The sequence below is a fragment of the Misgurnus anguillicaudatus genome, chromosome 22, assembly GCF_027580225.2.
Source record: "Misgurnus anguillicaudatus chromosome 22, ASM2758022v2, whole genome shotgun sequence".
NCBI classification, from domain to species: domain Eukaryota; kingdom Metazoa; phylum Chordata; class Actinopteri; order Cypriniformes; family Cobitidae; genus Misgurnus; species Misgurnus anguillicaudatus.
The window spans coordinates 3225405-3251213 of NC_073358.2; the positions used below are offsets into that span (position 1 = coordinate 3225405).

A 25809-nucleotide genomic window follows, 5' to 3' on the forward strand; every position below is an offset into this window, starting at 1 on the left:
TTCAGTATTTTGTGCCAAAATGTGCAATAGTGACAATCACTGAGGTAGTTTTAGAAAAAAAATAGAAAAATAAATGAATATAAAAAATAAAGCTGTTAAAATTAAGCATTTGATCCATCACACAACTTTAGATCTAACAGTCAAACAAGTGCTTAAATAACACATTTCTTAAAAAATAATTATCTACCCAAATGATCAACATGTTTGAAGACCTGCATTTTGAAGACCTGGTCATCGTCTTTCGTCTCTTTTGCTGTGTTTTTGCTGCTACAACCGCTTTGTTGCTGCATCGCATTTACTTGCTGACGCTAGCAGATTAAAATAAACAAAAATGCGCGCTTTGGGGAAATGCGTAGACGAATGTGGATGCGGAGAGTGTCAAAATAAAGGTACCTCAAATCGATTTTTTTACGTGTGGCATCAAGGCATTAGATTTTTAAAAAAATAAAATCAATGTATCAATCCATATTGATGTATTGTTACACCCCAGTAAATAACGTTCAATTTCTTAAAAAAAAAAAACAATTGATTTACTTTACAAGATGTCAATATGTCATGGAGATTACTTTTGTATTGTATATATCTGCTTATGAGCTTTCAAAGTGGCAGATCCGTTGACTTGCGTTACATAAATCTGTTAAGACGCAAATTACTTCCACCCCAAATTAGGAGTGTTTATGGTGAATTATCAACTAGTCATCCAGAAAAATATTTGGCTAGTCGTCTAGTTATTGTTTATGTAAATGACTCACCTTCTCTTGTGTCAGAGGACTTTACTGTTTCGGGCACGTCAAAACCGGTTTTAGTGGCTTACGCTGTGTCTACAAGATTGACACAGATTGATCTCATTTTGCTTGTTCACATTTAAAAAAAAAAAAGAAGCATAAGAAGTAGAAGAAGTATGTCGTCTTCACGCTTTCAACAAACATGGATAAAAATGTTTCTGTAGTCAAAAAATCTGTAGTTAATGAGTGCGTAAAATTATTTTCTAAACTGCTTATCCCTTTATGTACATTTAAAGGCTGTTTCTTTTAATATGTTTTGAATCTTATGTAAATTTCCAAACCGCAGGGTTTGTCTGTGTTGACAGAAACTAGACTAAAAAAGCCAGAGTTTCCTTTTAATCAACGTTCAGTTGTATGAACACGTACAGTATTTGTATTCACAGTTAGCGTTATATATTTATATACATACATATACGTATACGTATACATATACACAGGGCTTGACATGAACTTTTTGCTCCATCCACAGTGGCTAGTGGATTTCAAAGTTACTAGCCACTCATTATTTTTTACTGCATACAATTTTTTTTGTTGGGCAAATATATTATTAGAGTTGACTTGCATGCTAAAATTTCCATTCCAAAGAAACCATAGACCTTATTTCCCCCCTAAATTAAAGACCAGAGCAGAAATTTTCTGGGTGTATGTATGCATGTGCATATGGGCCCGCATCCATAAAATCCGCTCATTTCAACTTGTTTATGTAGATTATATTTTATGAACTTGAAGATATTTAAGACTTCATGTAAGGCATTATTTTGCTGAATTAAATGTTGGGAGTAGTGATAGACCGATATATCGGCCGGCTGATATATGGGGCCGATATTTGCGAGTTTTATGTGTATCGGCATCGGCCGATACGTGGCTGCCGTGTTCGCCAATTTTTTCCCAAATGATTTACAGACAGAGTGCTGGAAGCCGCAAGCGATTGCAGGTCATGTGACTAAAAACAACCAACCTTTCTATGACAACATCGAAAGCTTAGCCTAACAGCTGATCATAGCTGAACAAAGTGGGTTTTTATTTCTTATCTCTATGGGGCAGTTTCCCAGACAGAGATTAGACTAATTCTAGACTAAAAAAAAAGTAAGAACTGTCCAAACTAATAACATCTCTTTTGGCTTTTTTACATAATTTTTATGATGTAAGTTGAGTGAGCAAAAGCAGTATTGGTTCCAAATATCGGCTCAAGAAAATCGGCAGCCTGTATCGGTCATCGGCTAAGGCTGATGAAACAAAAATTGGTATCGGCATCGGCACTGAAAAATCCATATCGGTCGATCCCTAGTTGGGAGGACATTGTTGTTGCGCAAAATAATTTGATGCGTGAACGCGAACCTCCCAATCGAGGGTTTCATTTGCCTTTGCACAAACTGGACGCGCTCTCAGATGTGCACTGAGCTCGAGTACTTGAGCAATCGATTACTCGTACCCATCCCTAATTATTATTATTGTCTCATCATTATGGCCATTTTAAATGCTTTTGCCCACTTAGGTCTATTTTTATTCCCAAAAAATAGCCAAATTTGAATATCATCAATTATCAATAAATAATTGTTAGTGAAAAGATTGGTTAATAACATTTCAAAATATTGTGATTTCAGTTCAATTAAGGGCTTTTTTCTATACATATATTTTATCATTAAGGATTTTTAGAGGTGCCCCGATATATCGGCCGATGGTGCTTGCTATGCTTCTCAATGAATTACGGTGAAATGCCGCTACATCTAAAAGCCACAGGGCGCAGACGAAAAACCATACACACACAGGTCCAGGAAATGTCTTACGGATATATTTATATTGCTGTTCTTCAACCTTTTCAGGTTTTTTTATGATAATAAAGAATGTGTATAATGATTATGTTTTGCTTTTTCAAACGCATGTTAAAAAAACAACTCAAACTAACAGTGATTTTTAGATCAGGACTGATCAAAAGCTGTAGTACATGAAATAGCTGTGAATAATATCGGCTGTGCGATTCAGAATAGTTATCGTCCACGCATTATTAGTGTATATCGGCATTTATCGGTGCACCCCTAGATTTCTTAAAACTTCGTCCTGAAGTCTCAAGGTGAAAAATATCAGCAAAGTATAAAAATCTTGCCTTTCATAGTTTTTGATCTCTTTACTATTGTCAGGTCACTGTTTAAAATGACTGCATTTCTTTTGTGTTTTGTTTATCTGCGATCGCCATCTCTTTCTATCTGTCTGAGCAGCTTTTTTGGTTTCTCCACCCTTATAAAAATCTTGCAAAAGACACAGACAGACAATTCAAAGTGCATTGAAGGTATGCATTTTTCATCAGTATGTGTTTGTTCCCTGGGAAACAAACCCACTACCTTTGCACTGCTAATACTGTGCTCTACCAATTGAGCTACAGGAACACAAATGTTTAGATAGCACCACAGTCAAAGTCGATGATGCTAATTATGACATTATACTTTTCCATGCATTTTCAATGCATGTACTCCGCTAACCCGTTCTCCCACCAGCTCATCCTCATCGTAATAAAACGTGAATATGACATTGAAGCGTGAAGAAATGTGCGTCCACGAGCGCACTCGTTCCGTCGCTCTCATCTGGTTTATTGGGGCAGAAGGAGAGACAACTTTGGAGCATTTTGAGAGGGTGATAGACAGCAATAGGGGGAATAGGGCAGAAGGTGTGGCTGCTCTTGCCATCATACTTTTGAGGCATGTTTCGCTGTGGTCATACTTATTTAAGGACCTGTCAGCCAACAGGATGCCAGGAAACCTTTGAACACAAAATAACTGAAAAAAAGTACAATAAACCAACAGCGCTCTGTTGTTAGCCACTGCACAAAAAATACCATGGTACTAGTACTCAGGCATGGATTTACTATGGCACAAAAAAAACAAAGACTGCTGCAGCAAATTGGTATCGTGGTACCACTACCCAAAAGCTAGGGTAAAGGTTAGGGTTAAAGATATGGATATACGGTAGGGGTTGGCTGTATGACCAAAAATTTCACAAAATTATTCATTTTATTTCACGGTAACGATACATTTAAATGCATATATGTTTATCAGCTTTATGTTTATATTGTTTTTGGAATATACACATTTACAGACATTTTTGAAACCGTCTATACACAGAATAGAAAAATCTGTTACTGTTCATTTACCGTTTGAGCTCCGACAAGCAGCTTTGTGGCGCGTTTTGCTGTACGTTCACACCGCTGCCGGCGCCCTGGCAACCTAGCCAACGACGCTATTGAAAAAGAGTAGTTGGATGCTCTTACGCTTGAATGCATTATCTGGAATCTTCCAGTACGACAACAACTGCTTTTGGTTTCCGCCTTACGATTGGTTGCCTGCCGTACCGGGTCTTAGCTCATTACCATAAAGTTGAGTTGATTTTAACTCTCCTCGATGCTCACACTGTCCAAGACGTGCCGCTGCTCACCGGAGCTCCCCAGCGGCTCTCATTGAAAATGAATGGGTATGTCCTGATCTGATATTTTGGATTGGTATTGGGGCCGATCCGGGCTTTTTGGTTCGATCGGATCGAGGACCGACAACATGACCGATCTAATTCCGATACCGTGCGTTAGCGGTGGTTTTTACTGACAAGCTAGAAAAAGGACAAAGTATTATAAAGGCACCATTAACGTTATATTAATACACTCAATAGCTTCATGTGTAGGAACAAACACACATTTAAAGATATTTAAGTAACACTGTAAACACTGTAAACTGTATTCACAGAAACACTGTAACTTACTCGCAAACTGAGTTAATCCACTGTGTAGATGACTTAGGCGCATCAATTCTGCACCCGGAATGTGCATAAAAAGTCCAGTCAAGCGCATAATTACCAAAATAACCATCTGCACACTAAACCTTTTTGACTATGACAGTTTTACGCAATTAAGAGAAAAATATTTAGCATACTTAATGGATCAAACGTACCTGTTATATGTTCTCCGAAACACTGTCATGATTAATAATTACCGTATTTTCCGGACTATAAGTTGCGTTTTTTTTTCTTCATATTTTGGCTGGTGCTGTGTCTTATTCTCAGGAGCACCTTGTAAGTCAGTATTAGGGCTGTCACAATGATTGAATAATCGTCTCACCGCAATTATTTGACCTCATCGCAATGATTTCAGATCACCGCAATGATTGCATATCTCTCTAAAAAACACAAGGGGGAGCTGCAGCGCCTGTATAAATGAGACAGTATCATGGCGCTCCTTAACTGACAGGGTAACAAGATACATTGCAAAGCCATTCAATATTTTGAAAAAACTGCCGTAAAGGAAATGCTGCAAAACTTTGATAAACAGTAACATGTGGTTCATTACTAATATGACCTTAGTAGGATTAACTACTATTTAAGGCTGGTTCTGGTATGGTCAGATTATTTTTTTGATGCATTTATAGTTTTAGTTATTTTTCAGACACTTTATTGTGTTTATTTCTTATGAAGAATTTTTTAGTTTTTAAAAGATATATTCATTAAATAATTACTTTTAAATATGTGATATGTGTATTAATATTAACTGCCAAAAAAAATATTTCATGAACAAACAAAAAAAGTATGAGAATTAAATGTCAAAGCAATAAAACTGTCAATTAATCGTCATAATCGGCACAATTTATTAGGCAATTAACCGTCAGCCAAATGTCATAACCGTGACAGCCCTAGTCAGTATGAATTAATTTTGACATTTATGAGGCAACAGAGACCATTACCGTCTACAGCCGTGAGAGTCCGCTTTATGCTGCTCCAGTATTTATGCAATTCAGTGGATTCTGTGATGTTGAATGACGAGTCCGGGAACTTGATGCTCGGTGGCTTGTTCGGTTAATCCGGTTATCCTCTTCAGCCTTCCAGGTATGTTCTGTATGCTATTGCTTATCGCGTAAATAACTAATAATGTTATGATTACGTACGAACATCTATTCAGCCTGCTGTTCTGTGCGCTATTGTCAAGTTGAATAACTTGCCTCTCCGGATGAAATGTCTGTTCTTCGGCACGGATTTTGTAAAATAATTTTATAAATAAATACGACGTATAGTCCACTGTGACTTATATATGTTATTTCATCTGACTGACGCATTTTTGAATGCTGCGACTTCTACTCTGGTGCGACTTATATAGTCCGGAAAATGCTGTACTAATGTTTCCTGTAACTTGTAAATCATTTTAAATTATTGATTTTTACATTTAAAATTATACTAGATGTAGCAGAAAGCACTATACACATTTAATTACAGTAGTATCGGACAGATATTGGTATCGGCAGATATTCTGAATTCTGGTATCGGATCAGAAATGAAAAAGTGGTCTCGGGAAATCCCTAAAAATGAATCACTTCCGGCCACTTTGAGAGAGTTTAAAACAACTCAACTTTATGATTATGAGCTGTGACGCGGTTTGGCAGCCACCAAAAAGAATGTAGAAGTCTTCTGCTTGAGAGGATTCCAGAGAACGCTGTCATGTACTTTGGTTTTGACCACATAAGTTCCCAAGAACATCTCTTCTTTTACAAACTGCATGTTGAAATAAGACCACTTAACCATTAAAACAAAAGCAACAACAAACAAATGGCTTTAAATTGGTTTATTTTGTAGCAAAAAGTTCTTTCCATCGATCAAATTCTTACTTTAACATTTAAAATATTTCATGAGGTTAACTTGTGCACTACTTGTGGTCAGTCTGCACCAGATCAACATGCTTGTTTGCCTTGTGGCCACTTTATATAAAGTTTACAAAACCAAGCATTCGATCGTCAGAGCGTCGACTAATCTTTTTCTACAACGCCGTTGGCAGGGCAGCCTTGCGAGTGGTGGTTTAAACGTACAGTAAAGGTTGACATATTATGTAATGGTATATAGCCCTATTAAACAGTGGTTCTTTATATAATTTTATTAAATGACAGCAGGGTTGGGGTATCTGGATCTTGTGCTCACCATTTACTTTGTGTGCTGAGATGCACTGATGATTCATTTTTGGTCCAAACTCGTGCCAACAAGCTTAAGGGCTTAGAAAGGCAAAGGCCCTCAAATCATTTCTAATAATTTGCAAAATGACCCATAAATCCAGAGCCCAACGTTGGCCATCGAATGGGAGAAAATGAGGTGCAAAATGTGCTCTGAGCGGCTTTGCTTAATCATTATTCCCTCCATTACCACAGCATCACATTACAAATCTACTGCCATTGTAGAGTCATTAACATTGTTTCCTGGGTCCAACTTTAGCTTACTGAGTTTTTGGAGTGATTTGGCCTTGCTGTTTGACTGATTTGGGATCAGTAATGATAAGTTAATCCACCTGAAAGGGTTGTACGGCATGAGTAAATTCCAGTGTAGAGGATTAAAGAAATAGTTCACCGGAAAATTAAATTCCGTCACCATTTACTCACCGTCATGCGATATTAAACCTGGATGACTCTTGAATCGAATGCAAAAACAGATGTTTTGCAGAATATTCACACATGTTGTTGCCAGGGTCTGTCAAAAAGCAGGATAAATTAGCCTGTGCTAAGTTGTCATACGTGGTAAGTAGTATGATTTATGTCTCAGATTGTACTGTTTGACGCCACTGATTCTTGTGTCTTGTGTTTTACGCAGTGATTTATGTGCATTTTTGTGCAAACACTTGTTAAAGGCTTGTTGAACAGGTTTGTGTCATGTGTCTGTGTATATTTTGTCAGCTTGGACATGCTTTTGTGACAATCATGGCTAGATCTGCGTACCTAAAGTATGTTGAAAATATTTGAGTATTTTTGCAGTTCTGCCATTGGATGTCTTGCTTGTTTAGGCTAAATAGTATAGTATAGTAATATTTTTATGACAAAAACAACTAAAACCTTGAATTATGCATGCCAGACCAGTATTTGACGATAGGGTTGTGCTGATCGACATTCAGTTATATGGCTGATGGACTAGCCATCGTGATGATAGTTGGCATGTTTGCCCTTTATAATTTTTAATTATTGTTATGGAATTATTATTATCATACAGTAGTTTTGCATTAACTTTTCTGCATAACCCACACTTGACATCAATGCGCATTGCGTGCTATTCTGCACCAATCCAGTGATTGAAATTAGTAAAAAATGAACAAATAAATATATAAGAAAACTATTGACCCGCTCGTGTATCGGCGATCTCACAGGCTAAAGATAGGACGATTTCACTATGGGACATATTGTGCAACATTAGTTGAAGATGTCCTACAATGCAGGGCTCAAAATTAACTTTTTTATTTGGTAGCACTGGTGCTCCCAACTTTAAAGAGTTAGGAGCACCAGCAAAAATTTAGGCGCATCCATCCAAAAATTAAAAAGCACCACAACTACAATGTAAATGTTAATAGATTTATTTTATTAAAAATAAAACACCACCACCGGGCTTTACACGTCCTATGGCCAGCATTTAAAAGTTGGTCTTTTATTTTATTTTATTTTATTTTTTGCTGCATAAATTCCTAAATTAATACCCAAATGCTGATGAAATAGTATTGCAGCAATAATAATTTAACAATTACAGGTAACATGATTTAGATTACATAGAAAATCTAGCAAACACGTAAAACACTGATTAATTGTGACATTACAAAAGTGACCCTAATATAGAAGGCTAATATATATTGGTATTGATAACTGCATTACCAGGATGCTTTTACTACTAAATAGGCAATGTTTTAAAAAATACAACAAAAACATACCATCAGCATTGTGGTATTCCACAGCAACATGGACCACAAGGATGTTTGTCGAATGTCCATTCACCAGCGCATGCGCACATACACCATCAAACACACTTTGACAGACAGGTCGGTGTCTCCATCAATAATAAACACATTTGTCATGACACGTCTTATGTTTTTGGCACTTTCGCCATGTTTAAGCAAGGTACGTCTGGCGCTTAAAATGTTTTGATTCCGCCATTAACGCCGTTTTACAGGATTTACAGTAAACACAGTAAGTTACATTTTCATAGCGGAGACACTCGAAATCTTTAAGCCACTCTCTCTGAAAGGTTTAACGTCAACTCGTATTTTCCGGTGGTGGAGTTACATTTGAATCCAGATCGTCGTCAAAAAATACAGTAATAACCTTGGCTGTAATCGGCTCGCTCTCGTCATGCTCGCGACGCGTTCGTCTTTTCACATTTCCCGCTTCACGGCAACAAGGAATGACTGACGCTCATATTAGCCAATCTGCGGTCTTCATTAAACGCAAGAACTTAATGGTGAAATTTGATTGGTTATGTATCGTTGGAGAGAACACTGAACCTGGGACAGCGCCAGCACGCAGGATCACAATCAACTCGCGTCACAACAAAATGGGCAGTCGCACAAATGCTCCCAAATATATTTTAAGGTCGCACAGATTAAATTTCGGTCGCATATGCGACCCAAATGGTCGCACTTTCGAGCCCTGCAATGTCTAAACATGTAATAAGCAAACACGTTTTCACAAATTTGTTTTTTGACACAGAAACGATTGCAGTATAATCTTAGAAACTTGCCTTTTACGACCCGTTTTTAAAAATGTGCTTTTTCGGGCCCCAAAAACGCCCATGTCTTGTAAAACAATGGCCAAAACGCAAAGTTTGTGAAAGTGGTGTCACGTAAATGTTTGATGTTTCGTGACACATATTTTCCCCTAAATTCTTATGATTGTTATTTAAAAAATGCTAATGTTCGGGAAGTGAGATAAAAGTATTTAAGCACTGCCATTTATGATAATTGTAAAAATATATGATTTGTTTGAAAATTGAAGATTTGATTTGTATGTAATAATTAAAAAAATATATTTTAGGCTTAATTGTCATGAAAATAAAAAATTGATATTTTTTTTCTATTAGGGATGGGTACCGAAACCTGGTATTAACTCTTTCCCCGCCAGCGTTTAAAAAAAAGTTGCCAGCCAACGCCAGCATTTTCATGATTTTCACAAAAGTTTAATGCCTTCCAGAAAATGTTCTTCTTTAAATATATAAACAAACAATATATCAAATGAAAGAGCAGACCATCTGCTTTCAAAACAAAAAAGTTCTCTTTTTATCACCTCTCAAATATGAGTAGGTTTCTTCAAAAACACCCAATTTTGAGCAAAAAGCTGAGATAAATCCATTTTTGTGAAGGACTTTTGCTAGATGCAGAGCGATCTTTAAAACATACACAGAGTTCTGTCTCTTTTACGAGAGGCGCTACTTTCGGGTTGTATTAGTTGCTGGTGGATAATAGCGGTATTGCGGATAGCCAGAAGTTCTCGTCATTGGCAGGGAACCGTTTTCTCTTAATTGACGAGTTATCTCGTCAATGGCGGGAAAAGAGTTAAATGGGCATCGAGTCAAAATTATCAGTTTTTATATCAGTATTTAGGGAGGACAGATTCTTATGTTATTTGCTACATAAAGGGATAGTTCACCCAAAAATTAAAATTCTGTCATCATTTACTCACCCTTATGTTGTTACAAACCCACATTAATTTCTTTATTTTATTATATTTTAAGATATTTTGAGAAATGTTTGTAACCAAACCGTTTGTGGACCTCATTCACTTCCATAGTAGGATAAAATAATACTATGGAAGTAAATGGGGTCCACGAATGGTTTGGTTACAAACATTTCTCAAAATATCTTCCTTTGTGTTCATCAGAACAAAGAAATTAATACAGGTTTGTAACAACATGGGGGTAAGTAAATAATGACAGAATTTAATTTTTTGGGTGAACTATCCCTTAATGTTGCAAATTTTATCTCACCAACCATTTCTAATAGGGATGCACCAAAATGTCCACAGCCGAAATGACCAAGAGAAAAAACGCCCAAAATGTAATCTGAAAATAAAGGGCGTTCTGCTTCTTAGATTTCAGTCTTACTGCAGCTGTTATCACTACGCTGCACAGCAAAACGCAATCGTGACAGCAGTGTGCAACCACTTAAAATGCTGGTAGATCCAACTTTTACATTTTTATGGCGGGTACTTGCACGTGTGCAGGGCTCTAGTATAAATGTAAGGGAAATTTGACACGTGAGACACCCGCAAATCCTGACACATATCTGGTGTTATACGAGTATGATTGTAAATAGTATTTAAAACAATTTTCCTCTCAAGTATAAAATATACTACTACTACTACTACAACCTTGATTGCGGATGAGAATCTATGGCATTCTTTTTCGCCACCGAAGATACGTCTGTGATGCAACGTCTTGTATAATATTGAAGGTTTCTATAGCTGTGGCTTCATAATGTTATGAATTGGTGGAATAAATCAAGAAGGATACCTAGGTGTAAAATACAAGGTCCACCAGTGCAGAAAAGATGTGAGATGTCTGTGATTTTTGATGCTGGATTGGCAGCTAATAAAAATATTTATACTGTGATTTGTTTGTTGACTGCTGGAAGCTTACAGACCATTTTCCTTAAAAAATAAGAGATAAAATAAGAAGAGACAAGCCCTGAGAAATTTTATTTTAGCCCAGTTCTGCCCCCTGCCTTCAGTTTGACCCATCCCTTTATACCAAACGCCCCCTCCTCATCACACGTTCAGGAAACGAGGGACCCTGCCAGAAGCCCTTTCTGTTTCCGGGAATCAGGCCTACAGGGCTGCCGTGTAATGGGCCAACTCTGACGTGAAAGCCATTGTTCTCGCGCTGAGCTCTATTGTGGAGGGGAAGGAACAGCAACAAAAACCAAAACCACCCGCGGAAGGAGCTGAGAGGGAGGGAAGACGAGATGTCTGAGCTATTTCTGTAAAGAGGCTCCTCTAGTTCTTCCCCAAGAGTGAGATACTGCAGTTATTGCGTGTTGGGCTGTAGAGTTTATCACTTTCATCAGGCTCGGTAACGACTGACGCACAAATTCATAAATATACGTCTCGTGAGAATCTGATGTGTATGGAACTGCTCGCACTTGTGTGTTACGGTTCACATCGTTGTTGATATTTTTTCCACCCTGTGACCAAGGGCAGAAATATCTGCTGGAAAACAGGTCACACCAACTTTGGGAGTTTATAGGCGGGCTACTATTCTGATCAACAGAACTGACCAGTTTGTAAACTTAAAACCAGAAAAAAAATTCAATTTGAAGCTACAGTATGTATTCCCTCAAAATTTCTAGCGTTTTTAAAGGAAAACACCAATGTTTTTCAATACTTTACTATGTTTTTACCTCAACTTAGACAAATGAATACATACCTATCTTTTTTCAATGCGTGCACTTAATCGTTGTACAGTGCGTCGTGAATGTGTTAGCATCTAGCCCAGCACCACTCATTCCTTAAGATCCAAACAGGAATGAATTTAGAAGCCACCAAACACTTCGATGTTATCCCTATTTAAAGACTGTTACATGAGGAGTTACACGAGTAAGTATGGTGGCGGCACAAAATAAAACTTTAGTTTGGATCCTAAGGAATGAATGGGGCTAACACATGCTAACACATTCAAGATGCGCTGTACAAAGATTAAAAGTGCACGCATTAAAAAAAGATAGGTATGTATTAATTCATCTAAGTTGAGGTAAGAACATAGTAAAATATTGAAAAACGGTGGTGTTTTCCTTTAAGAAAAGGTTGCACAATATCGTGCCACACAACTACACTGCTGTTCAGAAGTTTAAAGAGATAGTTCACCCAAAAATGAAAATTCACCCATTGTTTAGTCACCCTCAATTTGTTCCAATCCTGTAAAAATTTCTTTGTTCTGCCAAACACGAAGATATTTTGAAAGATGTTTGTAACCAAACTATTTTTCGATTAATCTGGGTTTTTTAAGTGGTCGATTCAAAATCGTGGTCGTTTTTTTGTTCATATTTTTTTCACAAACATTGAACATAAGATTAACGTTAATCGAATTACTAGTCTTCTCCACTAGACTTTTTTCAGCATACTTTTTTCATCTTACATTAAAATTGTATTGTATTTATTTAACATAATTTTATGCATTTGAAAATTTGAGATTTGTGGCTCTTTAATTTCTTTTTATTAATTACCCTTGTAAATTTATGTTCACTGTTCTTTTTTTAATAAATATAGTATTTGTATTAAATCTATATTCAAGGAATTGAATTGAGAATCGAGTCAAAAAATCGTTCAGAGAATTGGAATAGAATTGAGAATCGAAATTGAATCGATTTGATAGCTTGTAAATCAAATCGATCTGGAACATCTGAATCGATACCAAGCGCTTTGAGGCACCATTGACTTCCAAAGTATTATTGTTTCTACTATGGAAGTCAACGGTGACTGCTTTGTTTCAAACATTCTTTAAAATATTTTCAATTTTTTTAATAAGTTTGGACAAATTGAGGGCGAGTAAATGACAGAATTTTCATTTTTGGGTGAACTACCCCTTTAAGGTCACTCAACTGTAATGATTTTCACATTTAAAAAAAAAACCTTTGAATTGAAGGCATACTGTATGTCTTAATGTTTGAAATTATTTATTTGGAGAACAAATTTAAATTGTGCAAACATAGGACACTTATTGTAACGTAGTGCTTCCTGTGTCCCTGTGTTCTGTGATTCTTGTGTTTTGTTATATTTGTGTTTTGGATTTATATTATGTCTCTGTGTACCTGTGTTTAACCTGTGTTCATGTATACCCTTGTTCCCATTTGTATCTCTCTGTGTTAATTAGTGTCTCCACCCCCTTGTTTGTTACCATGGATATTCATTGTGATCATGCTTCTCCCCTTGTGTGTTGTCATAGTTACTCATTGTTTCTGCTCTGTCATTGGTCATTGTCTTGCATTTATACCCTGCCTGTTCATTCTTATTTTGTCGTTCGTTGTTAGATGTCGCCAGTCCCTTGTGTGTTCTCTAGCTCTTGTTTTTGCTTATTTACTTGCATATATTGGAATAAACTGCATTTGGATTCGTACTTCGCCTCATCCTGTCTTACCTGGTTCTCACCGTGACAGAACGAACGACCACTTCAGGATCCAGCAGCAATTCCTCTTTCCCGTGATTTCCCGAGTTCCCTGGTGTTTTCCCTGTGTCCTTATGCTCCGTCTCAGCAGTGTCCGAGTGCACGTTTCACCCCCCACCACGGAGGAAGAATGGTGGAACGCACTCGCCGACCTGACTTCCCTCCGGCAACAGGGGCAACCTGTTCGCAGTTTTGCGCAAACTTTCTGGTCACTTTCGCATGGCCTGGACCTCAGTGACTCTGAACTGAAGAACTATTTTAATGAATGTCTCGACGAACCCGTGCCGCAGCAAGAGGTGGACGGGCTGCGTATACTGGATTTCTGGGGTTTCGTCGGTTACCTGCACAACCGTAACCGATGGAATTTGTGGGAGTTCCCCGCCGAAAAACCAGCAGAGACTGGAAGATCACTCGAGCCAGTCATCATGAAGCCAGCGCATTGCTCACATCATCGGCGGCGAAGGAAGAGACCCAAGGCCGAGCAATCCGCTGTTAGCACGGACGCTGTTCTCTCCAGTTCTGTGTCCCCTGTGTCAGCGTCCGCGCACAAGATGGCCGCTACGTCATTCCACTTCATGCCTCAGTTTGCTGTTGTTAAACCTGCCCCAGTTTTTGAGTTTCCCACATCCATACCAGCTCCGATTTATCAGAAGGCCAACATCATCACTGTTCCAGCTGTTAAAGGTGCAGTAGTAACACCTACACCCGTTGTCAAGATGGCTCCCATACCCGAACAAACTCACAAAATGCTGGCCACACCCACTCCACTTCACCCACTTGCATTGATGAACCCTCCAGTACTGCCAAAAATCCGACTTTTAATCTCCAGTGTGATGGATGCCCCATTAGTATCTGTACGGGTGGCTGGGGTCCCTCGTCCTGTGGTCTCCAGCTTCCTAACACCCACTGAGTCATCTGAGTCATCTGAGTCATCTGAGTCATCTGAGTCATCTGAGTCATCTGAGTCATCTGAGTCATCTGAGTCATCTGAGTCATCTGAGTCTTCTGAGTTTCCCGAGTCCCCTGAGTCTTCTGAGTTTCCAGAGTCCCCTGAGTCTTCTGAGTTTCCCGAGTCCCCTGAATCTTCTGAGTTTCCCGAGTCCCCTGAGTCTTCGGAGTTTCCCGATTCCCCTGAGTCTTCTGAGTTTCCCGAGTCCCCAGAGGCTAGTGACTGTCCCGAGTCCCCTGAGCCGAGTGAATCTCCCGAGTCCTCTGAGCCGAATGAATCTCCCGAGTCCTCTGAGCCGAGTGAATCTCCCGAGTCCTCTGAGCCGAGTGAATCTCCCGAGTCCTCTGAGCCGAGTGAATCTCCCGAGTCCTCTGAGCCGAGTGAATCTCCCGAGTCCTCTGAGCCGAGTGAATCTCCCGAGTCCTCTGAGCCGAGTGAATCTCCCGAGTCCTCTGAGCCGAGTGAATCTCCCGAGTCCTCTGAGCCGAGTGAATCTCCCGAGTCCTCTGAGCCGAGTGAATCTCCCGAGTCCTCCGAGCCGAGTGAATCTCCCGAGTCCTCCGAGCCGAGTGAATCTCCCGAGTCCCCCGAGCCGAGTGAATCTCCTGAGTTCCCCGATTCCCATGAGTCTTCTGAGTTCCTCGATTCCCATGAATCTTCTAAGTTCCTCGATTCCCATGAATCTTTTAAGTCTTCTGATTCCCCTGAGTCTTCTGATTCCCCTGAGTCTTCTGATTCCCCTGAGTCTTCTGATTCCCCTGAGTCTTCTGATTCCCCTGAGTCTTCTGATTCCCCTGAGTCTTCTGATTCCCCTGAGTCTTCTGATTCCCCTGAGTCTTCTGATTCCCCTGAGTCTTCTGATTCCCCTGAGTCTTCTGATTCCCCTGAGTCTTCTGATTCCCCTGAGCCGAGTGAGTCTGCTGATTCCCCTGAGCCGAGTGAGTCTTCTGAGTCCCCTGAGCCGAGTGAGTCTTCTGATTCCCCTGAGCCGAGTGAGTCTTCTGATTCCCCTGAGCCGAGTGAGTCTTCTGATTCCCCTGAGCCGAGTGAGTCTTCTGATTCCCCTGAGCCGAGTGAGTCTTCTGATTCCCCTGAGCCGAGTGAGTCTTCTGATTCCCCTGAGCCGAGTGAGTCATCAGTGCCGTTTGAGTCCCCTGCGCCTCATTGGTATGCTAGTGTGGTCACCCCGAAGCTCCAAAGACTTTCTATGGTCACCAAAACCATGGCCAGTTCTGAACTCTCCGTCTGTACCAAGATGGCTGTCCCCAAGCTCCTGGCCCTCACTGTCTGGTCCATAATGACTGTAATTGTACTCACTGCCCCGTCTAACCAGGCCCAGAGGGCCTCTCTCTATTCTCCTCTACCCAGGTTCCTGGTACCACCAGCACCACCCTGGTATCCAGTCCCTCTCTGGGCTCCGCCCTGGGTTCCTGACCTGCCCAGGCTTCCTGCCCTGCCGGCTCCGCCCTGGGTTCCTGACCTACCCAGGCTTCCTGCCCTGCCGGCTCCACCCTGGGTTCCTGCTCTGCCGGCTCCGCCCTGGGTTCCTGCTCTGCCGGCTCCGCCCTGGGTTTCTGACCTGCCCAGGCTTCCTGCCCTGCCGGCTCCACCCTGGGTTCCTGCTCTGCCGGCTCCGCCCTGGGTTCCCGCTCTGCCGGCTCCGTCCTGGTTGCCAGTTCTGTCGGTTCCTCCCATGTCCCATTCTTCCCCTTTGGCTCCGCCTGCGGCTCCTCCCTGGTCCCTGTCTCCGCCTACGGCTCCTCCCTGGTCCCTGTCTCCGCCTACGGCTCCTCCCTGGTCCCTGTCTCCGCCTTCGGCTCCTCCTGGGTCCCTGTCTCTGCCTGCGGCTCCTCCTGGGGCCCTGTCTCCGCCTGCGACTCCGCCTTGGTCCCTGTCTCCGCCTGCGGCTCCGCCTTGGTCCCTGTCTCCGCCTGCGGCTCCGCCGTGGTCCCTGTTTCCGCCTGCGGCGCCGCCTTGGTCCCTGTTTCCGCCCGCGGCTCCGCCTTGGTCCATGCCTCCGCCCGCGGCTCCGCCCTGGCCCCTGGACTTTCATAGCATTGGTAGTTGGACTTTCTTAGCCTTGGCCCACCATCCCTCCCCCAGGTCCACCTCCATGCCACCGCCCACCTGGACTTATAAACTTTGGGTTTTTCTGGTGGGCGTCTGGAAGCCGCCCTTTTGAGGGGGGGCTATGTAACGTAGTGCTTCCTGTGTCCCTGTGTTCTGTGATTCTTGTGTTTTGTTATATTTGTGTTTTGGATTTATATTATGTCTCTGTGTACCTGTGTTTAACCTGTGTTCATGTATACCCTTGTTCCCATTTGTATCTCTCTGTGTTAATTAGTGTCTCCACCCCCTTGTTTGTTACCATGGATATTCATTGTGATCATGCTTCTCCCCTTGTGTGTTGTCATAGTTACTCATTGTTTCTGCTCTGTCATTGGTCATTGTCTTGCATTTATACCCTGCCTGTTCATTCTTATTTTGTCGTTCGTTGTTAGATGTCGCCAGTCCCTTGTGTGTTCTCTAGCTCTTGTTTTTGCTTATTTACTTGCATATATTGGAATAAACTGCATTTGGATTCGTACTTCGCCTCATCCTGTCTTACCTGGTTCTCACCGTGACACTTATCAGGGCTCCAGGCTGCTACCAAATGGTCGCATTTTGCCACCAAAATTTGAGAGTGTGCCACTGAATTTTACATCCAGTCGCACATGTGCAACCAGTAAATTTGACTTTTTTTGTTATGTGACACTGAATTTGAAACAGCACATTGTACTTTCTGCATCTATCATCAAAGTATTTATTAGTAATTACAGTGGAAATTAGTAGAAATGTGAATAATTGGTTAGCATGTTGATTTACGGTGTGTGCCCCTAAATTTTCTGGTTGTGCCCCTAAAATTTTCAGTTGGGGGCCACTGTGCTCCTAATGAAAAGAGTTAGTCTGGAGCTCTGCTTATGCCCAAGCTTGGCACATCTTATTTATTAGATTGTGTGTGACCTTTAAAGGCGGGGTGCATGATTTTTGAAAAACACTTTGGAAAAAGGAGTCGGGCCGACTACCAACTGACTTCGTTGCCTGGGTTGCGTATGTGTGGGGCGGGTCTATCAAAAGAAGGTCCAGAATCTATTGGGGTTGGGGCATGTTGTTTAGGTGATTTCAAATATCAACGTTGGCTTTCAGAGATCATGCACCCTGCCTTTAAGTCTTTCAACAGATGCACCAAACTAATTATTAGGGGAAAAATTTAGAATATGGAAAGTTAAACACATACACACAACTAGATATAAGCAGTTAAAGTGTAAAAGAGAGCAAATTAAGGTTCAGCTCCAACCAGTATTTAAAACAATAATGTAAAGTTATTGGCCATTAAAAACTTTTTTTTTAAGTTAAAAAGCCATTTTCTTAAAACTATTTTGTTTGTCTTTCAGGTTTCCCAAAAAAGCGAGCAGGTGAGTGCAGTGCCTTCTTTTGCTCTCTGCATTTAAACCCAAAAGCCCTTATTAAAGTGAGAAGGACCGTAGCCAGACAGACAGTTAATGGTGGACTTCTGCAGACAGCGATAAGGGCAAGATGAGGGTAGACACAACACCGATACTGTTGCTGATATGAACTTGTGACACAATGTAAAAAAAACTGGATTCGTAATATCTCAGGCTTTACCAAAAAAAAAAAGAAATTAGGGCGGTATTTTTAATGCATAAAGATTCTTTACTTATTTCTTCTTTTGAAATTAGACATCAGGAGCATGCTTTGTTTTGCAGTCCTAATATGCTTTGTACTATTACATAATGTCAAAAGGTCAACACATTGATTTCACACATTAAAAATATTCATATATACACAGCACAGTTCAACAATTTAGGGACACTTTATTTATATTTTTAGCCATTCTTTACTTAGAATTTGTAAAAATATTCTCTTGTCATTTTATCATTCAGTATCTTAAAGGAGACATTTTGCAAGACTTTTTTTAAGATGTAAAAATAAATCTTTAGTATCCCCAGAGTACGTTTGTGAGGTTTTAGCTCAAAATACCCCACAGATAATTTATTATAGCATGTTAAAATTGCCACTTGTGCTGTTTTTGGGTGTGTCCTTTAAAATACAAAAAAGCTGATGCTAATGGAAACACTGATCACCACAATGGTGGTTTGTTGAAATTGAAACTCAATTGTCAACAATTTTTTCTCTCTGCACTAAATGGCAGTGTCATGGTTGGATAGTGCAGATTAGGGGTCGATATTATCCCCTTCTGACATCACAAGGGGAGCTAAAATTGAAAGAGCTATTTTTTCACATGCTTGCAGAGAATTGTTTACCAAAACTAAGTTACTGGGTTGATCTTTTTCAAATTTTCTAGGTTGATAGAAGCACTGGGGAGTGGGGACCCAATTATACCCCTTAAACATAGAAAAAGTCAGATTTGGTTTTAACCCGAGATGCCTTTTACACCGTATTGAAGGGGTTGACATCTATAATTGGCTGTTATTAGCTGCTTTCTCTTCGTTATTCTATCCAAGTCATTAATATAAAAATATTATTTGACATTTTTTGCTTTGTAATGAAACCATTAAATATTTGGCAATTTGATTATGTCGGCTATAACCCTAAATCTAATTTTAACAGTTTAGACACAGCCTAGGTTTTTAATTAAGGACACGTTAATATAAAGCCTACATTAATGAATGCTTTTAATTTACCACTGTATTCACTAGGGCTGTCACAATAATTTAATAATCGTTTCATCTTGATTGTTTGAACTCATCGCGATGATTTCAGATCACCGCAATGATTGCAAATTTCTCAAAAAACACAAGGGGGAGCTGCAGCGCTTGTATAAACAATATCAGATTACTTTTAAAGGTAGGGTAACACATTTTGAAAAATGCTAACGGTAGCCGCCTAGCAATGAAATCCCGATCCCACCTTCAAGTCAAATCGCCATCCAAAGTACGCCTTTTTTCAAAACACATGAACACGCACAGATCAGACGGTCACATCTCATGTCTCATTCAGCAGTGAGAAAACTTTGCAGTACAAAGTGAATAACACTTCCAAAATAACCAACTGGTTTACATCAGAATTAGTTTAAGCACAAGTTCGGTTGTGTAGACGTAGTAACTATATCATTACGCTTATCCGTAAACGAACACAAATTTCATAAGCAACACAATGTTTCATCAAAGTAGAATCTGAATCCATCTCAATACAAACATATCGCATATCTACCTTACCAAAATAAACTGTGCAACGACCCTTTCAGACCCTTTGCAGCTCCTGCAGCTGTTTGCATCTCGTGGTAAAGCAGTAAAGTTATCGATGTTAATCCAACCAGTTTTTGCTGTTATTGTTATGGCGCTTTTCCATTGCATAGCACCCCACGGTCCGGTCCAGTCTGGGTCGGGTCAGCCCACTTTTGGGAGCTTTTCCATTAGGTGCAGTACGTGGTACCCGATACTTTTTTTCGTACCACCTCGGTTGGGGTTCCAAGCGACCCGAGCTGATACCAAACGTGACGCGAAAACATTCTAGATCACTGATTGGTCTGAAAGAAACGTCACTAACAGCGTCATCGCTAGCTTTACCTGTGCTAGCCTAGGCTAGCTTGCGCTGTCTCGAGCAAACATGTTGTCATCTGTGCTCTGCTATCCCAAACACCCTTTTAGCGACGAAAAACATCCACATGTTGAGAATCAGGGACACCATAACAGTTTTTTCCAGGCTTGCAGTTTGTGGCGGAACATTCGCGACGAGCACGTCAGCATTAACGTTATATGCTTATTTAAATGCAACTTCAGTGAGGCTCAGCGGAGCGCCGTCGGCTGACGCCGCGGGTGTTTGAAACTGTCATGTGATAAAGAGGTAGTGATAAACGCGATGTGCAAACATCTATTTGTGGTGGCCAATTTTAATTTTGTGGCGGACTGAGAAATAAATAAATGTATGGGAATGTACAACAAGGCTCTCCTCTCACTTGTATGATGTCACAGATGTGGGCAGCGCAAATATAACGACACCCCTAAATCCCTCCCACTGCGAAGTGATACTAAACTCGATGGAAAAGCTAACTACGCCAAAGTGAGGTGAGCTGACCCGACCCAAACCAAACCAAACCGTGGGGTACTATGCAATGGAAAAGCGCCATTATAAAAGATGCCTTTAGTTTTGTGGCTCCTGTGTAGGTTGTCAATTCAGCAGAAAAGTTTGCTGTTCTCGCTGTTTACAGACAGGAGGTGAGCGCACGTAAACGCGCCGATGACGTATGGTGTCTGCGTGGACTCGCTGCGCGGTTCGCATTCAAATTACGTTTACGTATGAGGAACAAAAAAGGAAACGTCCGTTCAGACCGAAATCTATGATTGGTTGAACATTTTTTGGTCCTACGCATTCACAGATGACATAAATTTCTACAAATACATTTAAACAACTTAACACAGTGATTGCTATCAGGATGTGAGGAGACTTTTAACCAACATAACTAAAAATGTTTCAGGATCAAATCTGTTACCCTACCTTTAAATATGTGTTATGTATATTCATATTTACTGCCATGTACACCTTGCAAAATGTTTAATTTAAATAATCACAATGTGTAAAAAAAATTTCATAAAGAAAAAATTTATGAGAATTAAATGTCGAATCAATAAAACAGACAATTAATCGTCACAATTTATTAGACAATTAACCAGCCAAATTTCATAATTGTGACAGCCCTTGTATTCACTGCGCGAAACGCCTGCTGAAATGCACAGAAATAAGAGCAAATGTACAGCTGTAATCGTGGCTTTTGATGATTTATGTAATTAACGCACCTGTAATTGTATTATCGATTAGTTTTTCAATTAATTGTGCAGCCCTACCAGACAAAGTGTATTATTGGCCATTAAAAGCAAAGAATCGTTGACTAGTAAGTATATATTATTGGATTGTTATGCTTTTAATGCTACTATGTTTTATTTGTAAGTTTTGTTTAGAACTGGATACTTTAAAACAAATTACAATAAACAAATATTAGGGCTACACGATTATGATACAAATTATATTGTTGATTATTCATCTTGATATTGTAACTGTAATTATTCTTGTCGATTAATAGATTTTATCTTGAAGTTGTGCATGTTTTATAACTTTCTGTGAAGCAGCTGCATGGTCAATTCTAAACATCCAAAACTAAATAATAATGTAAATCACAAATAATTATTGAAGCTATGTTGTTAGTAAAAAATCCAAAACGAATGGCTAAAGGACACGTCAACTTATCAATTTTAAATCTCTGATTCACGACAGTATTTGGTGCCAGAACATACTGCCAAAACGCACAGAAATGCTGTGAAATATACAGTTATTGAGAAATCAAATGACTCATTTTGTGAAATAGTTTTTTTTTGGTCATAGTTTAAAATTATTTATTTGGAGAAAAAATGTATTGCGCCAACATGCCCACAATATTGTTGTAATGTAGTAAGAGTCTTGTTTGTCTTTGCCTCTTATATTTATAACAGTTTGGCATGCGTTGATGCTGAGATTTCTGCTCGCTTGTTATGATGTCACGATGAATGTTTGTAATAAATCATTGGGTTTCACAGAGAGAACAGTAGTTTGCATTGTGTTGCAATGTTTTGTCTGTTCTTATTAAGCCTGTGTTTGGACATGGGCATGAGTGTGACCTTTTGTTAGTGGATCCACATTTCCTGTCTAGTTGTTGTGTGCAGTGGGTTAAGAATAGCACGATGTGGCATTGATGTTGACTCCTTTCCGTTTGTGTGTGTGCACAGGACAGGAAGTATTCTCAGTAAGGACCATCCCCCAGACAAGAAGCCTAAGAGCGACAAGGCATCAGTCCTCCCCTCGCACGAATTTGACCCCACAGGTAAGAACTAAATGTGTTCACTTGAAAGACGACATCTAAATTATGCATCTCACCTTCTCTCACTTTCTTTCTTTCCCTTCCTTTCTTCTTATTCTTTCTGGCTTGCTCCTATTCGGAAGAACAATTTTTGTGTTGATTTTTAGTAATCAACATTGTTTATTTAGATTATTTTAAGCGAAATCTACAGGTCTGCATTGTTACAGCTGGGATATTGTGCATACTGTTCCAATGACCAATAAGATGAGGTGTTTGCTTGAGAGACTGAATGCAGACCAGGTGCTGTTGCATTGCATCTTTATAAACATAATTTTTACATCAGAGGTGCCACATTGATGTCAGTGGTCATTTAAATGCTGGATTAGTACATTGTTTTAACATTTAACATTGACTTTTGCCAAAAAACGTCCAACCCTTACATTCACATGGGGCCTAAGCGTTAACGCTTCCCATTCACTCTTAATGGGTGACGTCATGCGTTGCCGAACTGAATTGTGGATCCGTTTGCGCCGCGTCAGTGCCGTTGGTCGCGGCAAATGTTGAACATTTCTCAACTTTTCAAGCGGCAACGCATGCGTCAGCCATTCTGATTGCCTTATGCAAATAACCTAGGCAGAGCCAGCCAATTACGTTTATGGAAGACCAGTGCCCGGTTGCATGAAAGTCCTTAAGCTAAGAAATCCCTTAAATATAAGGTTAAGGGTGCCCTTAATAAAAAATGGGTTGCAAGAAAAACCCTTAAGGCTGTCAATAAGTATTTACCCTTAAATGCTAAAGTATTACCTTAAGTTCTGCTATGCGTTGCAACAAAGTCCTTAAGTCACATTTTCCCTTAAAAACTTAAGGGACTATAACAGGTCCCTTAACGTCACACGCGATGGCTGATTTTATGGTTATTTAAGAAAATGAAGTACCAACGCGCATTTCTAACGATCGAAATAATCCCTAGAGAAAAGGATGCGCATTTATTAGGAGAATAGCGGTTTGATCGTCCGTCAATCTAAAGTGTTTCCAGTTTGAATTACTTTGAGGTTTTATACACGCGGCACTTTACAGTCTGTTATTTGCGATGTTTCATTGTACACAAATCCGCCGTCTGTTGAGCTGCGTGCGTTGATTTGTTACCGCTGTGAGATTTTGTAACTATAGCAACCGCGTCTCCGCTGCCGTGTTTTGGCAGAGACTACCGTAAAATACTTAGTATAAACACTTAGGTAAGGGTGACAGTTAAGACCTTTGTTGCAACGCTCTTAAATAAATCCTTTACCTCAGGGATTTTTTCTCCCTCAGGGAAACCCTCACTTAAGGAGTTTCATGCAACCGGGCACAGAGCTTTTGTTGCGGCAACTGTGATTGGCTGTTGGCCACACTTCAGACAAGCCTTCCGTTAAGCGTTAACGCGTACGGCCCGTGTGAATGCACCGTTACTGTGGGTTCACACCAGCCGCGTTTGAGGTGTCAAATTTGCGTCTGCCACTTGAACATTTTGAGTTTACTCCCTTCATTCGCACGTGACATTCTAGTCATCGAGACATTCCCGCGGAAATTTGCGTCATGGGAGGGGCTTCTGTGACCCCGCTCGCTTTCTGTAATCACGTCACTACTAGAGCAAGCTCCTGATTGGTTAACGCGGCACGTTTTTCCGACAAACTTCAAATGTTTCAACTTGCCTGTTTTTTTTTCGCAGCAACGCTCAATTTGCGTCATTCGCGCGAACTAGATGCGAAAATGAGGCGGAATCGCATCTACCTTGCCTCGTTAAATGCCTCTACCTCCAGACGCGCGTCAACACGTTTTCACATTGACTTAACATTTAAATAACTCGCGCTAGATGCCTTTACCACGGCTGGGGTGAACACTCACGTGTTTCCCATGGCAACGCTCAATTCCCGCTATTTGCGCGAACTAAACAGCGTCCATCTTTTTTACAGTCTATGGCGCACACACGAAAAGTCACATCTCTAATTCAAAAGGGCCGGCTTGTGGTTGAGGGACCTGGGCAAGATCAAGAAGATAGGTCTCAATAGTAGCACTGTAATTCTGTATTTATTTTTAAGGGTAAATAGGGGTCAATTTTGATATGTTGTCACATTGAACCTCATTATTGCATGTTTAGGCCTTTTACTTTACTGAACACACCACCAATCTGGGTTCAAAATTAAGATTTGTCGTCACAGCTCTTTCCTAATCTGAAATCATGCCTGGGATTAATAATTTAATGTATCTCCAAGTGATCAGCAGAGCCCATGTTGCCATGTAGTACAGCAGTTTAACACTTTGCTTCCTAGTGTTTTAGACGTGAAATCATTTTAGCAGACTGGGTGTTCATCATTTTAGCAGGATGTTGTCACAGGGCTGTAATCCCGGCTCAGAGACGCACAGCTGTGCAGCCGTCAGAGAGGGAAATCTCATTTGAGGATGGCCGTTTATTTTTAGTAAGGGATTTAGCCGAGTCATCACAGAGGATATACAGGGTGTGTCTCAGATATGTCTGAGTCATGCTTTTATAAATTGATTCAGAAGGAAAAGGAAGGGTCTGGTCATGGACAAAATGTTTCTTAATTCGTAATTCTATGGAAAAATATAGAATTTTTGCCCCCTCACCTATTGTCCGACCATTTTACATTACCTTTGGTGTGTAGATGTGTATTAGTACATATTAACGATATGCAAAAGGTACAAACCCCAAAGTAAACGATGATGCGATTTATCGTCTCCAATGTAAATCTCTTTTCTTGGACTACAACAAACACACATATTGTAAGCAACAGTTTACTTCCTGGGTTTGGTGATGTAGACAAGACCCATAGATATGTACACTAGATGTCGCCTTGGCTACGGCAGTTCATTGGACCGAATGCGTCAAACAGAGCCGCCATCTTGAAACACGGGAATCCCGCATCAGCGTCATTCTAGGCAATGATGTAACAGAAATAAAATCACCAGAAATCGTCATGAATGCGATTTTCTTTGTTTTCTTTTGGTTCATTTCAACAGGCAGATATATATTTAGCATTGGGTCAAGAAAAAAATTAAAGTTTTAATATTTTGAAAATCGACTTTTTCTAACTGTAATGCATAGTGCTAGTAGCCCTTACATCCATACGCAGCAAAAAAGTCCGGCATCGTCCATGAATTCGAAGTACAGGCGGAGATAGCAGCTTTATCCAGATACTTCCTATGACAAGACCCCTGTCCTAAGATGGCGGCGGTTTTGACGCATACTCAGAACCCCAAGGCGACATCTAGTGTATATATCTATGGACAAGACCGACATTATCATA

The 25809-nt window shown here is 40.2% G+C and overlaps 1 protein-coding gene across 4 annotated transcripts in view; it reads left to right on the forward strand.

Annotated features, from left to right (window-relative positions):
- arhgef12b (Rho guanine nucleotide exchange factor (GEF) 12b) overlaps positions 1-25809 on the forward strand; it is a 107335-nt gene that overhangs the window by 31616 nt on the left and 49910 nt on the right. For 2 of the 4 annotated variants that reach the window (XM_073860732.1, XM_073860735.1), the window contains exons 2-3: positions 18087-18107; positions 22434-22528. In XM_073860732.1, coding sequence (XP_073716833.1) covers positions 18087-18107; positions 22434-22528 — 116 coding nt within the window. The remainder of the gene's footprint in view (positions 1-18086; positions 18108-22433; positions 22529-25809) is intronic. The other 2 variants (XM_073860734.1, XM_073860736.1) reach the window with 1 other exon arrangement.